At 36.9% G+C, this 22,675-nt stretch overlaps 1 protein-coding gene and 1 non-coding gene across 4 annotated transcripts in view; both read left to right on the forward strand.

Annotated features, from left to right (window-relative positions):
* The window catches only part of TRIM23 (tripartite motif containing 23), a 38,083-nt gene that overhangs the window by 12,202 nt on the left and 3,206 nt on the right, over positions 1 to 22,675 (forward strand). For 2 of the 3 annotated variants that reach the window (XM_040452029.1, XM_040452047.1), the window contains exons 6-10: positions 2,227 to 2,442; positions 6,811 to 6,945; positions 15,315 to 15,444; positions 16,196 to 16,306; positions 21,038 to 21,162. In XM_040452029.1, the coding sequence (XP_040307963.1) occupies positions 2,227 to 2,442; positions 6,811 to 6,945; positions 15,315 to 15,444; positions 16,196 to 16,306; positions 21,038 to 21,162 (717 nt within the window). The remainder of the gene's footprint in view (positions 1 to 2,226; positions 2,443 to 6,810; positions 6,946 to 15,314; positions 15,445 to 16,195; positions 16,307 to 21,037; positions 21,163 to 22,675) is intronic. The other variant, XM_040452038.1, reaches the window with a different exon arrangement.
* On the forward strand, positions 810 to 916 carry LOC121016836 (U6 spliceosomal RNA). Its single transcript, XR_005784484.1, has one exon. It is a non-coding gene; the product is annotated as a U6 spliceosomal RNA (small nuclear RNA).

Raw genomic sequence — 22,675 nt, forward strand, 5'->3', positions numbered from 1 at the left:
GTTTTGTTGGTTGTTTCCTTTGCTGTGCAGAAGCTTTTTATCTTCATAAGGTCCCAGTAATTCACTTTTGCTTTTAATTCCCTTGCCTTTGGGGATGTGTCGAGTAAGAGATTGCTACGGCTGAGGTCAGAGAGGTCTTTTCCTGCTTTCTCCTCTAAGGTTTTGATGGTTTCCTGTCTCACATTCAGGTCCTTTATCCATTTTGAGTTTATTTTTGTGAATGGTGTGAGAAAGTGGTCTAGTTTCAACCTTCTGCATGTTGCTGTCCAGTTCTCCCAGCACCATTTGTTAAAGAGACTGTCTTTTTTCCATTGGATGTTCTTTCCTGCTTTGTCAAAGATGAGTTGGCCATACGTTTGTGGGTCTAGTTCTGGGGTTTCTATTCTATTCCATTGGTCTATGTGTCTGTTTTTGTGCCAATCATTGAAGGTTCTACTGGACATTTTATGCTAGAGTGGAAATACTTTATTCCTTCAGTGAGTATTTATGGAACCCATACAATAGCTAGACACTGTTTTAGCATTGTTCTAGCTAAGGAGACACTGCCAAAAAGCTCTGCCTTTGCAGTTTACATTCTAATGTGGAAAAAGGGTCAGTACTAATGGCAAAAGTATGTTAAGTGCTATGGAGTGTTATATGGGGTGTACCTGGATAGACTCACTAAGAAAGGGACATTGAGCAAAGACCTAACGCAGATAAGAAAGGAACCATGCTAATATTTGGGGAAAGAATATTCCAGGCAGAGAGAAGAGCAAGTGCAAAGGCCGTGAAGTTGGAGTGTGCCTGGTGCACTTAGGAAACTGTGAGGAGTTCTCAGTTTGGCAGCACATAAACTAAAATTGGAATGATGCAGCAAAGATTAGCATGGTGCCTGTGTGAGGATGACACATAAATTTGTAAAGTATTTCATATTTTTAAGGATTAAAAGGTACAGACTTCCAGTTATAAAATAAGTAATGGAAATGAAAAGTACAGCATGGGGAATATAGTTAGTAATACTGTAATAACGTTGTATGGTGACAGATACTAACTACACTTAGTGTGCTGAGTACCACGTAATGTGTAGAATTGTTAGATCAGTATGTTGTTCACCTAGAACTAATACAACATTGTATGTCAACTACACTTCAATTAAAAAACCCAGCAACTGTGAGGGGGTCAAATGCATCTAGAGTAGAATGATTGAGGAGAGCATAGCAGGTGTTGAGATCACAAAGGGTCTTATGGATATTTGCTTTTCTTTCTGCCACAAATGTTCTTCCTCAAGATAATCTTGTAGTCACCTTCTTCAGGTCTTTGGTCATATGTTGCTTTTTCAGGGAGTCTGTTCTTGAACACTCCCTGTAAAGGACTTTGGCATTTACTGAGTGGAATGGGAAATCATTAGAGAGTTTTGGGCAAAAGAATAATCATTTTCCTGACTTAACATTTTTTTTTAATAATATATCCTTTTTTTTTTTTTAACATTTATTTATTTTTGAGACAGAGACAGAGCATGAAGGGGGGAGGGTCAGAGAGAGAGGGAGACACAGAATCTGAAACAGGCTCCAGGCTCTGAGAGGTCAGCACAGAGCCCGACGTGGGGCTTGAACTCACGGACCGCGATATCATGTCCTGAGCCAAAGACAGACGCTTAAACCGACGGAGCCACCCAGGTGCCCCCTGACTTAACATTTTAAAAGGATCCTTCTGGCTGCTAGGTGGAAAATACTCTGTAGAGGGCAGTAGTGGATCTATTGAGGCCAATTAGAAAACTATTGTAATAATCAGGTGAACGATGATAATGTCATAGATCAGGTCAGTAGAGGTCAAGGTGATGAGGCTTGATCAGATTTTGGGTATGTTGTTTTGAATATGTTTTGTGGTCAGCAGAATTTGCTGAGGGACTGTTATTGGATGTGAAAGAGAAGTATTAAGGGTGACTCCAGTTTTGTTTTTGTTTTTGTTTTTGTTTTTTGGCTTGAACAATGTGGAGGATGGCATTGCCACTTATTGAGATGGAGGAAACTAGGTTTGACAGTGGAAGAGACTGAAGATTAGGTATTCTCTTTTGCTTGAGATGTTATTTAAAGAGTTGGATGTCCAAAGGCTATGGTTAAGGAGAAAGATCTTGTGTGGAGATAGCAATTCTGCAATTTTTAAGAACATAGATGGTATTTAAATTTTCACTATTTCACATATAAAATCTTTGTTATGGTTAAAGTTGTTTAATTTCTATTTCTTTAGGTACCGGGTACTGCAGAGAATGCCCGGTCATGTGTCCGAGCTTATTTTTCTGATCTTCATGAAACTCTGTGTCGTCAAGAAGAAATGGCTCTAAGTGTTGTTGATGCTCATGTTCGAGAAAAACTGATTTGGCTCAGGCAGCAACAAGAAGATATGACTATTTTGTTGTCCCAAGTTTCAACAGCCTGTCTTCATTGTGAAAAGACTTTGCAACAAGTAGGTAGATTAAATGTGGTTAGGACATATTTTAAGAAGGAGGTTAAACAGATAATTATCAGAGGTATGCACTAGTCTATTTTATTAACAAATATTTTAATATTATTATTATTTGTTACTGTGTGCATTAACATTGTGCTTAGGACATGGTCTCTAACCTTGAATTGCTCCACCAACCATATCAGTGTCCTCTACTTCATGTGCCCTCCCCAGCTTAAGACTATGGATTCTAGAAACTCTTTAATGTCTTGTCATTCTTTAGTCATGCTAAGCCCTTTAACTCTTCTTTACCAAGCATGTACTATTCTTTCTGCTTGGTGGGCTTATATCTCCCTTTTCTGATAGTGGAAATCCTTTTTCAAAGTCTAGCTCAAATGTTTGCTTTTCTTTGAAACTCTCTGTTGTTCTTTTTTTTTTTTGGATGCCTTTCTAGCATGTACTACCTATCTCTGCTCTAATTCATTGCTTCTTAATTTTGATATCACAGTAATCCCATGTTTTTTGATGATTGAGGTATCAGAAGCAATTTGTTTTACCAGTTTTCAGATCATGTCATGAGATCATGATACCATGAGATCATGACTTGGGCCAAAATCAAGAGTTGGATGCTTAACTGACTGAGCCACCCAGGTGCCCCCAGATAATATACTTTTAAAATAAATTGGATTTAAGATTATTTGAGCAAAAATGTCAGTCTTATTCATTTCCATTTGGTTCTGCTTTCATGAGTTGGTGATAGAAAGGTAATTATTGCCCTAGGAATTCCCAGTAAGCTGTAGTGTATTTTACCCTTATTGACATATCGCTAGTAATTGTGTTGACTGCAAATCACTGCAGAGCTAAACTTATTACTAATTGTAAAGCTTTTTCTCTTATATATCTAATTAGACTTATATGAATGTGGTGAGGCTGTAACCACAAAAGTCTTGAGCTTATCATATTGAATTATAATAATTGATGTGTATACCATTTATTAAATTGCCTTGAACTTCAGTCCTATTCTTCTTTCCTCTGCCCTGTGATTTTTGGACTAGAACTCTACAAACCACATATCGGCTTTGCCAGCTCCTTGTTAGTTTAGGCTCCATCAACAGGGGACGGGAAAGGAAGGTTGGAAGGTAGAGTTAGTTTCCCATTGGTTCCCATTTACTTGGGTTCCTGTGAATTTCACTGCTCACAAGAAGATACCACTTTCCTTAGAGACCTGAGCTTAAGATCCATGGGGACTTTCCTATAAGTTTCTAAGTTTTAATAATTCTAGCATGTGCCTTTTATTCCCCCTTTCCTGGGGCGTGATAGCTGCTTCCTACATTTGCTTTCCCACATGATACCTCTGAGTACTTTTTACCCTTTTAGTTACCTAGTTAATAACTAGGTAATAACTAGTTAATAACTACACCTAGTTAGCAGTTCTTCATACAGTTTCCTCTACTAATTCGAACCTGAACAATATGCATTCTTCATTCTTCTCTATGTTGACTGCATGCATCTTGTTCATCTTTGTATCTAGGTAGAAGGAACTTAATATTTGTTCAGTTATGATGGGTAATCAAGCTACACAGAAAAATCAGAAATGGATTACATCTAGATCTCGTTTACTTGAATACATAAAAGTATTTTGATATTTATTCTGTTAAAAAGTATGTTTATAGTTACTGAAATATGTGGAGGTTAGAATTTCTGAAGCATTTCATCAAAGTGATTGGTAATTGTTAATGATATGGTATTATTTCACTATGTTAATGCAAATGAAGTTAGGGTCTTAGAATCATTCTTCATATCAACTTTGGTTTTTAAAGTCATAGAACCCTAACCCCAACCAATATTCTTTTTTTATTGTTAAAAATTGTTTTCAATGTTTATTTTCAATAGAGAGAGAGAGAGAGAGAGAGTGAGTAAAAGCAGGGGAGGGATAGAGACAGAGGAAGACACAGATCCTGAAGCACACTCCAGGCTCTGAGCTGTCAGCGCAGAGCCTGATGCAGGACTCAAATTTGAACCATAATATTTGACCTGAGCCAACGTCGGATGTTTAACCAACTGAGCCACCCAGGCATCCCCCCAACCAATATTCTTAACAGTTCCTGCCACAGAGATAATTGAACAGAAGAATGGATAGAACATCACACTTTATTATCAATTTTGAGAACAAAGCTTAATCATCCTTCCCCTACAAAAAAAAAAAAAAAATGATGCATCATCTACGTTCAAGGCATGAAGCTAAGTGGTGAGGATTTGTCTATTCATTTAGCAAATAAGTTTTGAGTGCCTACTGTGTGCTAGGTACTTCTAGATAACATGAGATATACTGGTAAACCAGACAAACAAAAAGCTATATAATCTTGTGGAATTAGCATTTTAGCAAGGAGAAGATAAGACAATAAATCATATCCTTATCTAAATAAGTAAATTATGTAAAATGTTAGAATAGTGGTAAGAACTAAGGACAAAAGAAAAAGTGTGGGAGTCCAGCAGACTGCATTATTAAATGATCAGGGTAAAAATCATTAAGAAAAGGTGAGATTTGAGCAAAGCCTCAAAAAAGAAAAAGGTGAAGGAATTTATTCAAGCCCTAATATAGGGAAGAATATTCCCACTGAGGAAACCCATTAGAGAAAAAACCCTAGGACACCATGTCTGGTGTATTTGAGGAACAGCAAAAGAGGCCACTGTGTCTGGTATATAGCAAATGAAGGAGAGAGAAATAGGAGCTATAATCAGAAGTAATAGGGAAATGGGGCGCCTGGGTGGCGCAGTCGGTTAAGCGTCCGACTTCAGCCAGGTCACGATCTCGCGGTCCGTGAGTTCGAGCCCCGCGTCGGGCTCTGGGCTGATGGCTCAGAGCCTGGAGCCTGTTTCCGATTCTGTGTCTCCCTCTCTCTCTGCCCCTCCCCTGTTCATGCTCTGTCTCTCTCTGTCCCAAAAATAAATAAACATTGAAAAATTAAAAAAAAAAAAAAGAAGTAATAGGGAATTATATGTAACGAAGGCTTTGTGGGCCACTGGAAGGGCTTCAGCTTTTACTGATTAAAATAGAGAAGCCATTGTGAAATTTTGACAAGAATGACTTGATCTTACTTAAAATGATCACTTTGATGTGTAAAAAACAGATTGGAGGAGGGCAAAGATGGAAGGAAGGAGTTAAAGAAAAGGAGTTACACTGTTGTAGAATTCCATGTGAGAGAGAATACTGGCTTGGGTAGTGGAGTGAAGTGTCCAAATTCTGGATACCTAATAGGATTTGTTTGTATTTGGGGCATGAGAGTAGAAGCAGGAATTTCTTAAAGGCTTTTGTTAAGAATAACTGGAACAACATGCAACTTATAAGCAAAGTTTGTTAGTTAATAATTGACTAATATAAATATGCAACAGTGAGCAAAAACTGCAAACACTGCTGCTTTCATGGAGCTTACATATTGTTTGAAGATCTCTGTCTTAGGAAGAATATATTGGTGTCTGTGTAGAAAATCTCTGGAATAATGTTGTAGAAACTGGAAAGTGCTTGACTTTGAAGAAAGAGTCTGGGGATGTAGAGGGAGAGGGAGACTTTTCAATTTTACATGTAGTCCCATTTTTAAAAAAAACCAGTACATATATATCTTAAGTTATTTAAAAACCTTTTTATATAAGTACAACATGCAGGGGCGCCTGGGTAGCTCAGCCAGTGAAGCATCTGACTCAATTTCGGCTCAGGTTATGATCTCACAGTGTGTGAGTTCAGGGTTCCTTGCTGGCAGTGCGGAGCCTGCTTGGGATTCTCTCTCTCTCTCTCTCTCTCCCTCTCTCTCTGCCCCTCCCCCACTCACATTTGCTCTCTCTTGCTCTCAAAAGTAAATAATAAACATTAAAAATAATAAGTACAACATACAGAAATGTGTGCATAAGTGTTCACCTGGCTAGTTCTTGTATAACTAGCATCCAGATCATGTAACAGAACATTGCCAGCGCCCCAAGATACCCCTCAGACTCTCTTCTGATAACTTACCCCCTAAGGATAAACCTGACTTCTAATGCATATCTTATTTTTGTCTGTTTTGGTATTAATAAAAATGGAATCATACAGAATGAACTCTTCATGTCCTTTCTTTTTTTATTTGACATTGTGAAATTCAAATCATCAGGTATAATTGTGGCTCATTCTCATTGTGGTCTTTGTGAATATACCACAATTTATTTATCTTTTCTTCTCTTGAAAGGGTCTTAAATTATTTATTAATGCCCACTTATTATTATTATCCTAGTTAAATTTACATTTAAGTAAACCTTTAATACTATGATGTTAGATGAACTTTTCTTGAGTTTTGGTGATATCTCTTTTTCCCTTATTTCTGTAATAAGTTTACAGGAAAACTGTATTCTCTTTTCTAGGATGATTGTAGAGTTGTTTTGGCAAAACAGGAAATTACAAGGTTACTGGAAACATTGCAAAAACAGCAGCAGCAGTTTACAGAGGTTGCAGATCACATTCAATTGGATGCCAGCATCCCTGTCACTTTTACAAAGGTAATGTACTATATTTCATTTTTAGGTGTGGTTTCTGACAGATCATGATTGTTTTATATTCCATGATAATCAGCTTGAAGAGACAATTAAGAAATTCATGTTTTTTTTGTTTTTGTTTTTTAACTTTCATCATTGGAAAATGAAAAGTGGTATAATGAATCTCCCTGTACCCATCATCTACTTTGACAGTTAAAACCCCTTTTTTTAATTTAAATCCAAGTTAGTTAACATATAGTGTAATAATGGTTTCAGGAGTAGAATTTAGTGATTCATCACTTATATAACACTCAGTGCTCTTCCTAACAAGTGCTGTCCTTACTGCCCATCACCCATTTAGCCCACCCCTACTCCCTCCCCTCCAACAACCCTTAGTTTGTTCTCTGTATTTAAGAATCTGTTATGGTTTGCCTGCCTCCGTCTCTGTTTTTATCTTATTTTTCCTTCCCTTCCCCTATATTCATGTTTTGTTTCTTAAATTCCACATATGAGTGAAATCATATGATATTTGTCTGTCTCTGACTAACTTATTTTGCTTAGCATAATACATTCCCATTGCATCCACATTGTTGTAAGTAGCAAGATTTCATTCTTTTTGGTTGCCAAGTAGTATTCCATTGTGTATATATACCACATCTTCTTTTTTTTAATATAATTCATTGACAAATTGGTTTCCATACAACACCCAGTGCTCATCCCAGCAAGTGCCCTCCTCAATGCTCATCACCCGCTTTCCCCTCTCCCCCACTCCCCCATCAACCCTAAGTTTGTTTTAGTATCCAGGAGTCTCTTATGGTTTCCCTCTCTGTAACTTTTTTTCCCCCTTCCCCTCCCCCATGGTCTTCTGTTTAATTTCTCAAGATCTATGTATGAGTGAGAACATATGATATGTCTTTCTCTGACTGACTTATTTCACTCAGCATAATACCTTCCAGTTCCATCCATGTTGCTGCAAATGGCCAGAATTCATTCTTTCTCATTGCCAAGTAGTATTCCATTGTATGTATAAACCACATCTTCTTTATCCATTCATCATTCGATGGACATTTGAGCTCTTTCCATAATTTGGCTATTATTGATAGTGCTGCTATAGATACTGGGGTGCACGTGCCCCTTTGAGTCTGTATTTTTGTATGCTTTGAATAAATACCTAGTAGTGCAATTGCTAGGTTGTAGGGTAGCACTTTTTAAATTTTTGAGGAACATCCTTACTGTTCTCTAGAGTGTCTATACCAGTCTGCATTCCCATCAGCAGTGCAAGACTGTTCTCCTTTCTTTACATCCTTTCCAACATCTTTTGTTTCCTGAGTTGTTAATATTAGCCTTTCTGACAGGTGTGAGGTAGTATCTCATTGTGGTTTTGATTTGTATTTCCCTGATGATGAGTGATGTTGAGCATTTTTTCATGTGTCTGTAAAGCCATCTGGATGTTGTCTTTGGAAAAGTGTCTGTTCATGTCTTTTGCCCATTTCTTTCACTGGATTATTTGTTTTTTGGGTGTTGAGTTTGATAAATCCTTTTTTTTTTTTTTAATTTTTTTTTTAACGTTTATTTATTTTTGAGACAGAGACACAGCATGAACGGGGGAGGGTCAGAGAGAGAGGGAGACACAGAATCTGAAACAGGCTCCAGGCTCTGAGCTGTCAGCACAGAGCCCGACGCGGGGCTCGAACTCACGGACTGTGAGATCATGACCTGAGCCAAAGTCGGACGCTTAACCGACCAAGCCACCCAGGCACCCCGAGTTTGATAAATTCTTTATAGATTTTGGATACTAACCCTTTGTCCAATATGTCATTTGCAAATATCTTCTCCCATTCTGTTGGTTGCCTTTTAGTTTTGCTGATTGTTTCCTTTGCTGTGCAGAAGCCTTTTATTTCAATAAGGTCCCAATAGTTCATTTTTTATTTTGTTTCCCTTGCCTCCAGAGACCTGTCTAGTAAGAAGTTGCTGTGGCCAAGGTCAAAGTGGTTGTTGCCTGTTTTCTCCTCTAGGATTTTGATCGTTTCCTGTCTTACATTTAGGTCTTCCATCCATTTTGAGTTTATTTTTGTGTATGGAATAGGAAAGTGATCTGCTTCAGCATGTTGCTGTCCACTTTTCCCAGCACAATTTTTCATTGGATATTCTTTCCTGCTTTGTCAAAGATTAGTTGGCCATACATTTGTGGGTCCATTTCTGGGTTCTCTATTCTGTTGCATTGATCTATATGTCTGATGTTGTGCCAGTACCATACTGTTTTGATGATTGCAGCTTTGTAATACAGCTTGAAGTCTGGAATTGTGATGCCTCCAGCTTTGGTTTTCTTTTTCAGTATTAGTTTGGCTATTTGGGGTCTATTATGGTTCCATATAAATTTTAGAACTGTTTGTTCTAGCTCTGTAAAGAATGCTGGTGTTATTTTGACAGGGATTGCATTGAATGTGTAGAGTGGGTAGTATAGACATTTTAACAGTATTCTTCCTATCCAGGAGCATGAAATATTTTTCCATTTCTTTGTGTCTTCTTCAATTCTTTCATAAGCTTTCTATAGTTTTCAGCATACACATCTTTTACCTCTTTGGTTAGATATCTTATGGTTTTTGGTACAATTGTAAATGGGATCGATTCCTTGATTTGTCTTTCTGCTGCTTCGTTATTGGTGCATGGAAATGAAACAGATTTCAGTATGTTGACTTCATATCCTACGACTTCATGTATCAGTTCTAGCAGTTTTTTGGTGGAGTCTTTCAGGTTTTCCACGTAGAATATCATGTTGTCTGCAAAGAGTGAAAGTCTGCCTTCTTCCTTGCCAATTTGGATGCCTTTTATTTCTTTTTTGTTCTCTGAGGCTAGGAATTCCAGTACAACATTGAACAACAGTCTTGAGAATAGACATCCCTGTCATGTTCCTGCCCTTAAAGGGAAAAACTCTCAGTTTTTCCTCATTGAGGTTAATATTGCAGGTCTCTTGCATATGGTCTTTATGATGTTGAGGTATGCTCCTTCTGTCCCTATTTTCTTGAGGGTTTTTATCAAGAAAGGATGCAGTATTTTGTTAAATGCTTTTTTTGCACAGGATAAGGATCCTGTGATTCTTATCGTTTTCTTTATGAGTGTGATGTATCACATTGATTGATTTACAGATATTGAACCAGCCCTACAGCCCAGGAATAAATTCCATTTGATCATGGTAAAGAATTATTTTAAAGTATTGTTGGATTTGATTTAGTAATATCTTGTTGAGGATTTTTGCATCCATGTTCATCAGGGAAATTGATCTGTAATTTTCTTTTTTGGAGGTGTGTTGTCTGGTTTGGGTATCAGGGTAAAGCTGGCCTCATAGAATGAGTTTGGAAGTTTTCCTTCCATTTCTGTTTTTTGGACTAGCTTCAAAAGAATAGGTATTTACTTTTGTGTAAATGTTTGGTAGAATTCCTCTGGGAAGTCATTGGCTCGGGACTCTTGATTGTTGGGAGATTTTTCATTGCTTATTCAATTTCTTTACTGATTATGGGTCTGTTCAAACTTTCTATTTATTATTCAGTTGGGGTAGTTTATATGCTTCTAGGAATTTATCCATTTTTTCCAAATTGCCCAATTTGTTGGCATATAATTATTCATAATAGTCTCTTGTTTTTATTTCTGTGGTGTTGGTTGTGCTCTCTCCTCTTTAATTCGTGATTTTATTTATTCAGGCCCTTTTTCTTTTTGATAAATCTGGCTAGGTGTTCATCAATTTTTAAAAATTCTTTCAAAGAACCAGCACTTAGTTTCATTTATCTGTTCTACTGTTTTTTTTTTTTTTTTTATTTCAATAATTGATTTCTGCTCTAATCTATTATTTCTCTTCTGCTGGTTTTGGGCTTTATTTGCTGTTGTTTTTCCAGCTCCTTTAAGTGTAAGTTAGGTTGTGTATCTGAGACCTTTTTTCCTTCTTTGGGAAGGCCTGGATTGCTATATACTTATCTCTTATGACCACCTTCACTGCATCCCAAGGATTTTGGACTGTCGTGTTTTCATTTTCATTGGCTTCCATGTAATTTTTAATTAGAGTCTCAGTTTATGGAGATCACAACACACAACCAGTGCCAGGTTTTGCTGCACTCTGGCATCTTTGTCCCAGTACCAGAAAACGTGGCTGCTCTCAGGGGTCTGCTGGGACTTTTGCCCACAAGAAGGCTATATGGCATCTACCAAATGCACTCCAAGCAGGGGAACTGGTTCTCCTCATGTGGCACACAGACCCCTCAGACTCACTGCCTGCTCCTGGGGATTCACCCTGCTTCCTCACCAGAGCAGTGGCAGGCACTGAGCTCTGAACCTTCAGACTCTGCACTCCACTGTTTGTAGAATTCTGGTGATATTGAAACCCTCTCCTTTCTCCTTGTCACTGGTTTTGGGGAATAGATTTCTTGTCAAGTCCTCTGTGAGTATTTTCACTGTTTCTCTCTTTCCAGCTACTTTCAGGGGTAGTGCTTTTCTTTGCCATCCAGATGCCCTCCTCTGTCCCCCTTTCTCTTTCTATGTCCTCTCTCCATGAAAATGGCTCCTTACCCTCCACAGCTCCATGGCTTTTCTCTCCCCCAGTTCACTTCTGTGCTCCACGCACTGCTAAGCTCTCTGGCTCAAAGTATGCACATTGTTGTGTTAATCCTTACATCAATTTCCTAGGTATTCAAAATGGTTTGATGCTGATCTAGCTATGTTTCAGGGGACAAGACAAGCTCAGGGTCCCTGTACTACTCTGCCATCTTTACTCCCAGATTTTAATTTCATCTGTCCTTATCCCCATTCCCCTTTCTATCTGCAGTCTCCGAGGTTATTTTGAAATAAACCCCAACATATTTCATCTATGAAATATTTTTGTGTGTATTTCTAAAAGGTAAGGGCTTTAAAAAAATACATAACCAAAATACTGTTATAAAACCTAAAAAAATTAATAATCTTAATATTAACCATTATCCAGTTAGTTATTGAAATTTCCCAGATGGTTAAATTTTTTTGTTTTTTTCTGGAAACAGAATCCAGCTAAATAAGGCTTATACTTGACATTTGGTTGTTGTGTTTTGGTCTCTTTTAAAGTGAATTCCCCCTAATTTAGAAGGTTCATGTATTTAATTTTGCTTTCTCTTTTTAGGTACTTTTTTTTTTTTAAACTTAATCTTGTTCTTTTTTAAAAGTTTATTTATTTGTTTTTAGAGAGAGAGAGAGAGAGAGAGGGTGTGTGCAAGCATGTGCACAAGCAGGGGAGAGGCAGAGAGAGAGGGAGAAGAACGCCAAGCAGGCTCCACTGGCAACAATCTCACGACAGTGAGATCATAACCTATGCTGAAATAAAGAGTCAGACATTTAATTGACCGAGCCACCTAGGCACCCCAAAACTTAATCTTGTTTTATAATTATGTGAAACATTTACATAGTCCAGAGTCAAATCTACAAAGCAGAATTCATTTAGAGAAGTCTAGCTTCTATCCCTGACCCCTCCACATTTTCCCTCCTTTCTTCATAGAAAACCATAAAGAATTTTTTCTTAGTTTTGGGGCTCCTGGGTTGCTCAGTCGTTTGAGTGTCTGACTCTTGATTTTGGCTCAGGTCATGATCTTGGATTCATGAATTCAAGCCCCACATTGGATTCCTCATTGATAGTGCGATGCCTGCTTGGGATTCTGTTTCTCTCCTTCTCTCTCTGTTCCTTCCATGCTTGTTCTCTCTTCAAAATACATAAACTTTAAAAACTTAAAAAAAAAAAAAAAAGAGTTTTTTTCTTAATTTTATTCATCATTTAAAAAATATAGAGAAATACATCTATATATTTGTATGCACTTTGATCACATTTAAAGGTAAACTACAGTACACATTTCTCCACGATGTTCTTTTGACATACTCGTATGTCCTGGCGATTACTCCATAGCAGTAGTATGTGATATTTTCTATTACTTTTTACAATCTCAAGGTACTGTATTGTGCATATATACCATATTTTTGTGTGTCGTGTGGTAAAAATACAAAAAATTAACCATCTTAACCATTTTTAATTATACAGTTCAGTATTGTTAAGTATATTCACATTGTATGAAACAGATCTCTAGGAATTTTAATTTTGAAAAACTGAACCTCCACACCATATAAACAATAAGTCTCCTTTTCCCCTCTCTCACCATCTGTTGGTAACTACCATTCTATTTTTTTCTCTTTGAATTTGACTATTCTATTTGACTATTCATATAAATAGAACCATATAGGAGTTGTCTTTTTTGTGACTGGCTGATTTCAATTAGTATAGTATGCTCAAAGTTCACGCATATTGTGGCATATGACAGAATTTTCTTCTGTTTTAAGGCTGAATAATACTTCATTGTTTGTATATACCACCTTTTGTTTATGCATTCATCTACTGATGGACATTGGGGTTGCTTCTACATTTTGGCTACTGTGAATAGGGTGTTACTGTGAACATGGGTGTTCATTTATTTCTTTTAGATCTTGCTTTTATTTCTTTGGGATATAGATCCAGAAATGAGATTACTGGATATGGTAGTTCTATTTTTATTTTTTTTTATTTTTTGAGGAAATGTTGTTTTCCATAGTGGTTGCACCATATTGTAATTCCTGCCAACAGTGCACAAGGGTTGCAATTTCTCCACATTTTCACCAATTTTTGTTTTTGTTTTCTTTATTTTTTATTTTAGAGAGGGGGAGAGAGAGTGCACAAGTGGGGGAGAGAGGCAGAGGGAGAGAGAGAATCTTAGGCAGGCTCCATGCTCAGTGCAGAGTCTGATCTATGGCTCAATCCCAGGACCCTGGGACCATGACCCAAGCCAAAGTCAAGAGTCAGACACTCAACCCACTGAGCTATCCAGGTGCCCCTGTTCTTGTTTTAGATTGTAGCCATCCTGCTGGGTGTGAGGTGATATCTCATTGTGGCTTTGGTTTGCATTTCTCTGATGATTAATGAAGTTGAGCTTTTCACATGCTTATTGGCCATTTTATATCTTCTTTGGAGAAATTTTGTACAAGTTCCTTGCCTGTTTTTAAATTATTTGATTTTTGTTGTTGTTATTGAGCCTTAGGAGTTCCTTATATATTCTGGATAGGGGTCCATGATTACATATATGATTGGCAAATACTCTCTCCCATTCTGTAGGTTGCTTCTTCACTCTCTTGGTAGTGTCCTTTGATTCACAGAAGTTTTTAAGATTGACATGGTCCGATTTGTCTATTTTTGCTTTAGTTGAATGTGTTTTTGGTGTTATATCCAGGAAATCACTCCAAATCCATTATCAAGAAAATTTTGCATTGTGTTTTCTTCTAAGAGTTTTCTATTTTTGGATCTCATGTTTGGGACCTTTATCCATATGTGTGTGTATGTACACACACACACACACACACACACACACACACACACAAATACATATGGAGAGGCTGAGGGAGAATATCAAGCAGGCTCCACACTGTCAGCGCAGAGCTTGACTCAGTTCTCAGTCTCATGAACCGTGAGATCATGACCTGAGCCAAAATCCAGAGTCGGATGCTTAACTGACTGATCTACCCTGGCGCCCCTGTCCATATTTAAAATCCAAATTTTCATAATTGTTGTATGTTCTTTGTAAATCTACCCTTTTGTCAGTATATAATGACCTTTTGTCTCTTACTAACAGTCTGATTTAAATTCTATTTTGTCTGGAATATCTTTTTCTTTTACTTTCAGCCTTCTTGTGTTCTTAGAAATGAAGTGAGTCTCTTATAAATAGCATATTGTTAGATCTTGTTTTTTTAATCCATTTAGTCAAACTTTTTTTGTTGGAGAGTTAATTTCATTTAAAGTTATTATTAATAGGTAAGGACTTAATATTGCCTTCTTAGTTACTGTCTTTTGTTTATATCTTGTAGCTTTTTTGTCATCTTGTAGCTTTCCTCCTACTGCTACCTTCTGTGTCTCAGTGGTGTTTTAGTGTCATGGTTTGATTTCCTTCTCATTTCCTTTGTGTATAACTTAGGGATTTTTGTGTGTTTACACTGCTGTTACAAAGAACATCTTGTTATAATATTCTGTTTGAAAGTGGTAACATTTTAACTTCATTTGTGTATAAAAACTATTGTTTTATAGCTCCACCTCCCCATACTTTATGTTATTGATGTCACAAATTACATATTTGTACATTGTATACCTGTTAACACAGGCTTATAGTTTTTTGTTTTTGTCAGTTGAGTTCTATGAAGAATTAGATCTATGCACCAAAATTATAATACAAAAATATAATAATAAAGGTTCCTCTCAGAGGAACGAGTAGGAGATGAAATAATTAACAAAGGTATTATAAATAAAAGTATAACTGCCAATACTTTTTAACTCTATATCAAAATAAGATTTAAATTTTTAAAAATTACAGGACAATAGAGTTCACATTGGACCAAAAATGGAAATTCGAGTTGTTACATTAGGATTAGATGGTGCTGGAAAAACTACTATTTTGTTTAAGTTAAAACAGGATGAATTCATGCAGCCTATTCCGACAATTGGTAAGTATGAGTATTGCTTTTTACTTTAATGGACATTTTATAGACAAACTCTAGCTTACAGCTGAGTTCTTGAGGGTTTTATTTTATGCTAGTATGGCGTGGAGGTGGGCTCTTTACTGGCTCTAAGACACTACCATGTCAGAAAAAAAAAATGCAAGATTCAGTGACTGTGTGATTGAAATGTGGATGGTGGGATATTGAGAATGAATAGGGGTGCCTGGGTGGCTCAGTCGGTTAAGTGTCAGACTGTATTTCAAGCACAGGTCATGATCTCACGGTTTGTGAGATTGAGTCCTGTATTGGGCTCTTTGCTGATAGCACAGAGCCTGCTTGGGATGCTGTGTCTTCCTCTTTCTCTGCCCGTCCCCTGCTCGTGCACTTTCTCTCTCTCTCTTTCTCTCTGTATCTCAAAGTAAATAAATAAAAAAAAGGAAAGAACAGAGTATTGGTGGGACAGTTGGAAGGATTAAAGGATTGGTGTCAAGGTGAGGGAGTAGTAGTGGTGCAGAGCACTCAGTTATTTGAGTTTCAGGATCTAAGGATCCTGGTGGAGGTTTAGAGAGCTAACAGCTGTTAAAGGTATATATTCCTCATATAGATTTATTAGGAGTGGAGTTGGTTGGGCCGCAGTATATATTGCTGTATGAAGATAATTTGTATACCACAGTTATAAACTGTGGGTTGCCTGTGTTTGATGTGTTACTTATTATAAATATAAGTTCAGTATTAAAGTAACTTTTTTAACAAACAGGTTTTAATGTGGAAACTGTAGAATACAAAAATCTGAAGTTCACTATTTGGGATGTAGGTGGAAAACACAAATTAAGACCATTGTGGAAACATTATTACCTCAATACCCAAGGTAAGAGTGAAAAATGATATCTTAATTTTTCAGAATTTTAGGATGCCATTTTCAATGGAATAGATTTAACTAGTGAAGTTTATTTTATTTAAAAAGTGAAGGTAGAAGACTGGGATATGTGCTTTGTTTTATTTCATGAAAAACCATAATTTATATCTTGGCAGTGAAGAGATAAAACCATAATATATATCTTGGCACTTTATTATTAGTGTTCATGTAAGTGTGATCACTGGCAATATCATAATATAGGGTAGAATTCTTGGTGTATGGTTCTGCTGCTCTCTTCAATTCAGTTAAATATTTATCTCATTGGAATCTCAATAGCTCCATTCCTTAATTCCATTAACAATAAGTTATCTGCAGTGGTTTGCTTTTGGCCAAAATGTGTTTTACCACATATTCCACTAGCATTTATTTATATTTTGGCCACATTCTATGCTTTTGCATATACCCAACATGAAGCTTTTGTTCATGCCACCTATTTCATATGTCATCCTACTTTCCACCTAGAAGAGAAGCTAAGTAATTATTTTTACTTGGGGATTTTTGATGCTTAGTTTAGTATAAGCCATTGACTAATAGGGGGAAAATGGGCTTTTAAACATGAGAAATGGTTGATAGAATGTTTAGCTACATAAGGTAGCTGGAAGGATTTCAAAAGAGAGTCAATTCAGTAGATACTTGTGATGTTTCTGCTGTGTGTTTTGAATACAATATATGTGGAAAGTGCTGTGGTAGGCACCTAGAGAGAATACTTGGGAGAGATAAAGGTGGTGATTTATTTAGACTATTTTTTTGGAAAGGGAAATGGTAATCAAAGAACAAGTAGTATCATAGTCCATAAAACAAATCTCAACAAATTGAAAAAGATTGAGGTTCTACACATCTATTTTGACCACATTGCTATGAAACTAGAAGTCATCCACAAGAAACAATCTGGAAAGACTACAAATACATAAAGGTTAAATAATATGCTACAAGGAGCGTCTGGGTGGCTCAGTTGGTTGAGCGTCCGACTTCAGCTCCGGTCATGATCTCACGGTTCATGAGTTTGAGCCCCACGTCGGGCTTTGTGCTGACAGCTCAGAGCCTGGAGCCTGTTTCAAATTCTATGTCTCTCTCTCTCTGCTCCTCCCTGGCTCATGCTCTGTCTCTCTCTCCTTCAAAAATAAATAAAAACATTTAAAAAAATTAAAAAATAATAATATGCTATGAAACAATGAATCAGTCAACCTGGAAATAAAAGAAGAAGTAAAAAAGTACATGAAAGCCAATGAAAATGAAAACACAATGGTTCAAAACCTTTGGGATGCAGCAAAAATGGTTCTAAGAGGGAAGTTTGTAGCAATACAGGTCTACCTCAAGAAACAAGAAAAATTTCAAATAAACAACCTAATCTTACACCTAAAGGAGGTAGAAAAAGAACAAAGTCTGAAACCAGTAGAAGTTAGGAAATAATAAAATTAGACAATAAATAAATGATCTAGAAATGAAAAACCAATAGAACATATCAGTGAAACCAGGAACTGGCTCTTTGAAAGCCAATAAAATTGATAAACCCTAGCCAGCCTTACCAAGAAAAATAGAGAAAGGACCCAAGTAAATAAAATCACAAATGAGAGAAAAGAAATAACAACAAACACCACAGAAACACAATTATAAAAGAATGTTATGAAATACTATGTGTCAACAAGTTGGACAACCTAGAAATGGATAAATTCCTAGAAACATATAAACTACCAAAACTGAAGGAAGATGAAATAGAAAATTTGAACAGACTGAATACCAGGAAAGGAATTGAATCAGTAATCAAAAAGTAAGCACAAGTCCAAGACCAGACAGATAGTTTCACAGGCAACTTCTACGAAACATTTAAAGAAGAGTTAGTACCTGTTCTTCTCGTACTATTCCAAAAAATAGAAAAGGAAAACTTCCATATTCATTCTATGAGGACAGCATTACCTTGATACCAAAACCAGATGGATCTCACTGAAAAAGAGAAATACCTTTTTTTCATCTATATCTTATATATCTTTTAAAAATATCAGGCCAATATTTCTGAACACATCTGCAAAAAATCCTGTACAAAATACTAGCAAACTGAATCCAACAGTACATTAAAAGAATTATTCACTATGATTAAATGGGATTTATTCCTGGGTTGCAAGTGTGGTTCAATATTCACAAGTCAGTCAACATGATATATCACATCAGTAACAGAAAGGATAAGAAACATATGATCATTTTAATGGATGCAAAAAAGCACTTTACAAAGTACACCTATTAATGATAAAAACCCTCAACAAAGTATGTTTAGGGGGAACATACCTCAACATAATAAAGGCCAACTATGAAAAACCCACACCTAACATCATCTTCAATGGGGAAAAACTGAGAACCTTTTCTCTAAGGTCAGGAACAAGACAAGGATGTCCATTTTCCCCACTTTTATTCAACATAGTACTGGAAGGCCTAGCCACAGCAATCAGACAAAAAAGGAAATAAAAAGTATCTAAATCAATAAGGAAGAAGTAAAACTTTCACTATTTGCTGATGACATGACACTATACATAGAAAACCTGAAAGACTCCACCAAAAAAACTGATAAATAAAGTCAGTAAAATCATAGGATACAAAATCAGTGTACAAAAATCTGTTGCATCTCTATACACCAATAATGAAGCAGCAGAAAGAGAAATTAACAAACCTACTTATAATCGCACCCAAAATAATAAGATACTTAGGAGTAAACCTAAGCAAACAGATGAAAGACCTGTACTCTGAAAACTATAAAACACTGATGAAAGAAATAGAAGATGACACAAAGAAATGGAAACACATCCCATGCTCATGAATTGGAAAAACACATAATGTTAAAATGTCCATACTACCCAAAGCAATCTACTGATTTAAAGCAATACCTATCAAAATAACATCAGCATTTTCACAGAGCTGGAACAAACAATCCTAAAATTTGTATGGGACCTCAATAGCCCAACTAACCAAAGCAGTCTTGAAAAAGAAAAGCAAAGCTGGAGGCATCAGAATTCTGGACTCTTAAGTTATATTACAAAGCTTTAATAACCAAAACAGTATGGTACTGACAGAAAAACAGACAAATACATCAATGGAACAGAAGAGAGAACCCCAGAATGAACCCACATCTGTTATGGTCCACTAATATTTGACAAAGCAGGAAAGAATATCCAATGGGAAAAAGATAATCACTTTAGTTGGGAAAACTGGACAGCGACTGCAAAAGAATGAAACAGGACCACTTTCTTAAACCATACATCAAAATAAATTCAAAATGGATTAAAGACCTGAATGTGAGACCAACAAATATAAAAACCCTAGAAAAGAGCACAGATAGTAATTTCTCTGATATTGGCCATAGCAGTTTTGTTCTAGATAGGTCCCCTGGGGCAAGGAAAATAAAAAGAAAAATAAACTGTAGGGACTACACCAAAATAAAAAGCTCCTGTACAGCAAAGGAAAAATTAACAAAACTAAAAGGCAGCCTATGGAATGGGAGAAGATATTTACAAATGACATACCTGATAATAAAATATATAAAGAACTTCTACAACTCAACACCCAAAAGCCAAATAATCCAAGTAAAAAATGTACAAGATGACATGAACAGACATTTCTTCAAAGAAGACAAATAGATGGCCAATGGACACATGAAAAGATGCTAATCATCACTTATCATCAGGGAAATGCAAATCAAAACTACAATAAGATATCACCACACATCTGTCAGAATGGCTAAAATCAACAACACAAGAAACAACAGGTGTTGGCAAGGATGTGGAGAAAAAAGGAGCCCTCTTGCACTGCTGATTGGAATGCAAACTGGTACATCCACTGAAAAACAGAATGGTGTTTCCTCAAAAAGTATAAATAGAACTACCCTATGATCCAGCAATCACACTACTAGGTGTTTACCCAAAGAATACAAAAACACTAATTCAAAGGGATACATGAACCCTGGTATTTATAGCAGCAGCATCTATAATAGCCAAATTATGGAAACAGTCCCAAGTACCCACTGACTAATGGATAAAGAAGATGTGGTGTGTGTATGAACTGGAATATTACTCAGAAATAAAAAAAGAATGAAATCTTGCCACTTGCAATGACATGGGTGGAGCTAGAGAGTATAATGCTAAGTGAAAGAATTCAGAGAAAAATACCATGATTTCACTCATGTGGAATTTGAGAAACAAATGAGCAAAGGGGGAAAAAGGGACAAACCAAGAAACTCTTAACTCTTAACTATAGTGAACAAACTGATGGTTACTAGAGGGGAGGTGGGTTGGGGGGATAGGTGAAATAGGTGATGAGGATTAAGGAATGCACTTATTGTGATGAGCATCAGGTGATTAAAATAAAAACTTAACAAGTAGCCTCATTAGGGAGATCTTGAGAGGTATATTTTCATTAAGAGAAAACTGTTAATTCATTTACACAACAATTTGTGTTTGATGAAACAAGTATGGTAAATCCTGTATAGAAGGGGAAATGAAGAGAGCTGAAAAGTTATGTGAACTATGTGAAGCCATACTCCTAAGTATTGCTAGGTGCTGTTAGAGCAGCCTTTCTGAAAAACATAGTGGATAGTAGACTAACCATAATGTAATAACGAGAGCATAAAATATTTGGTCATTTACTTAAAGTTAACCAATGGCTAATTAGATTCCTTTTTTTTTTTTTTAATTTGGCTAGCTGTTGTATTTGTTGTTGACAGCAGTCATAGAGACAGAGTTAGTGAAGCACACAGTGAACTTGCAAAGTTGTTAACAGAGAAAGAACTCCGAGATGCTTTGCTCCTGATTTTTGCTAACAAACAGGTAACACATTTGTATTTCAGAATACTTACTTTAGTAGTTCTGTGCATTCTACATCCTAAGGTAACTGGAAATATTTCAAAACAGATAATTCAGTAGATATTTATGAAGTTTCTGCTGAGTATTTTGAATACAGTCTATGTGAAAAATGCTATAGTTGTTACCTTAGAGTATCTAAAAATGTAGTTGATGCTTTCCAGAAACTCCTAGGAATGCCTGAGTGTCTCAGTCAGTTAAATGTCTGACTCTTGATCTCGGTTAGGTCATGATCATACAGGATTGAGCCCTGCTCTGCACAGACAGTGCAGGGCCTGCTTGGGATTCTCTGTCTCCCTCTCTCTGTCCCTCCCTTGCTGCCTCTCTCTCTAAAAATAAATAAATAGGGGCGCCTGGGTGGCGCAGTCGGTTAAGCGTCCGACTTCAGCCAGGTCACGATCTCGCGGTCCCTGAGTTCGAGCCCCGCGTCAGGCTCTGGGCTGATGGCTCAGAGCCTGGAGCCTGTTTCCGATTCTGTGTCTCCCTCTCTCTCTGCCCCTCCCCCGTTCATGCTCTGTCTCTCTCTGTCCCAAAAATAAATAAACGTTGAAAAAAAAATTTGTTTTAAATAAATAAACTAAAAAAAAACAAACAAACAAACTCCTATATAGGGATGTAAACATGTAAGTGAATGTATATGAGATTTTAATACATAGAAAACTAGTAAGTAACTTCAGTAATATTAACAACATATTATGAGAAATTAGAGTAGTTTTAAAGGTGGGATCTTGTCAAAGATTTGTAAAAAGTAGGTTCTGATTTGAAATTATGACAAGAGTTGAAATTATGGATAGGACTTTAAGTATGTGAAACAAAGAACATTGCAGGCAGAGAAAATAAAAGCATGAGTATTTTTAGGGAGTATAAGCAGGGTGGATAGCAGTTTGAAGAGACTTCATGAAGGTAGATTTGTTAGAATTTGATGACTGAATGGGGAAAGGTGAAGGACAGGGAGAAGCTGCTGATTCCTAGATCTTGAGCTATGCTTGTAGGAGGATGAGAATGCCTTCAAGGGCAATAGAGGGGCAAAGGGTAGGATGAAGAATAAAGGATTTTCCTCTTAATAAATAAAAAGATGAACTATTAAGAATAGATACACTTTGCTTTACTTACTATTAAAAACATGCAGGGGCCCCTGGGTGGTTAAGCGTCTGACCTTGGCTCAGGTCATGATCTCACAGTTTGAGTTCAAGCCCGGGGTGAGTTGACAGCTCAGAGCCTGGAGCCTGCTCAGTATTCTGTTTGTCCCTCTCTCTCTGCCCCTCCCCCACACTTTCTGGCTCTATCTCAAAAGTAAATAAACATTTGAAAAAAAATGTTAAGGGGCGCCTGGGTGGCTCAGTCGGTTAAGCGGCCGACTTCGGCTCAGGTCATGATCTCGCAGTCCGTGAGTTCGAGCCCCGCGTCGGGCTCTGTGCTGACAGCTCAGAGCCTGGAGCCTGTTTCAGATTCTGTGTCTCCCTCTCTCTGACCCTCCCCC

Source organism: Herpailurus yagouaroundi, unplaced genomic scaffold (assembly GCF_014898765.1).
Source record: "Herpailurus yagouaroundi ecotype Mexico unplaced genomic scaffold, PumYag 29, whole genome shotgun sequence".
NCBI lineage: Eukaryota > Metazoa > Chordata > Mammalia > Carnivora > Felidae > Herpailurus > Herpailurus yagouaroundi.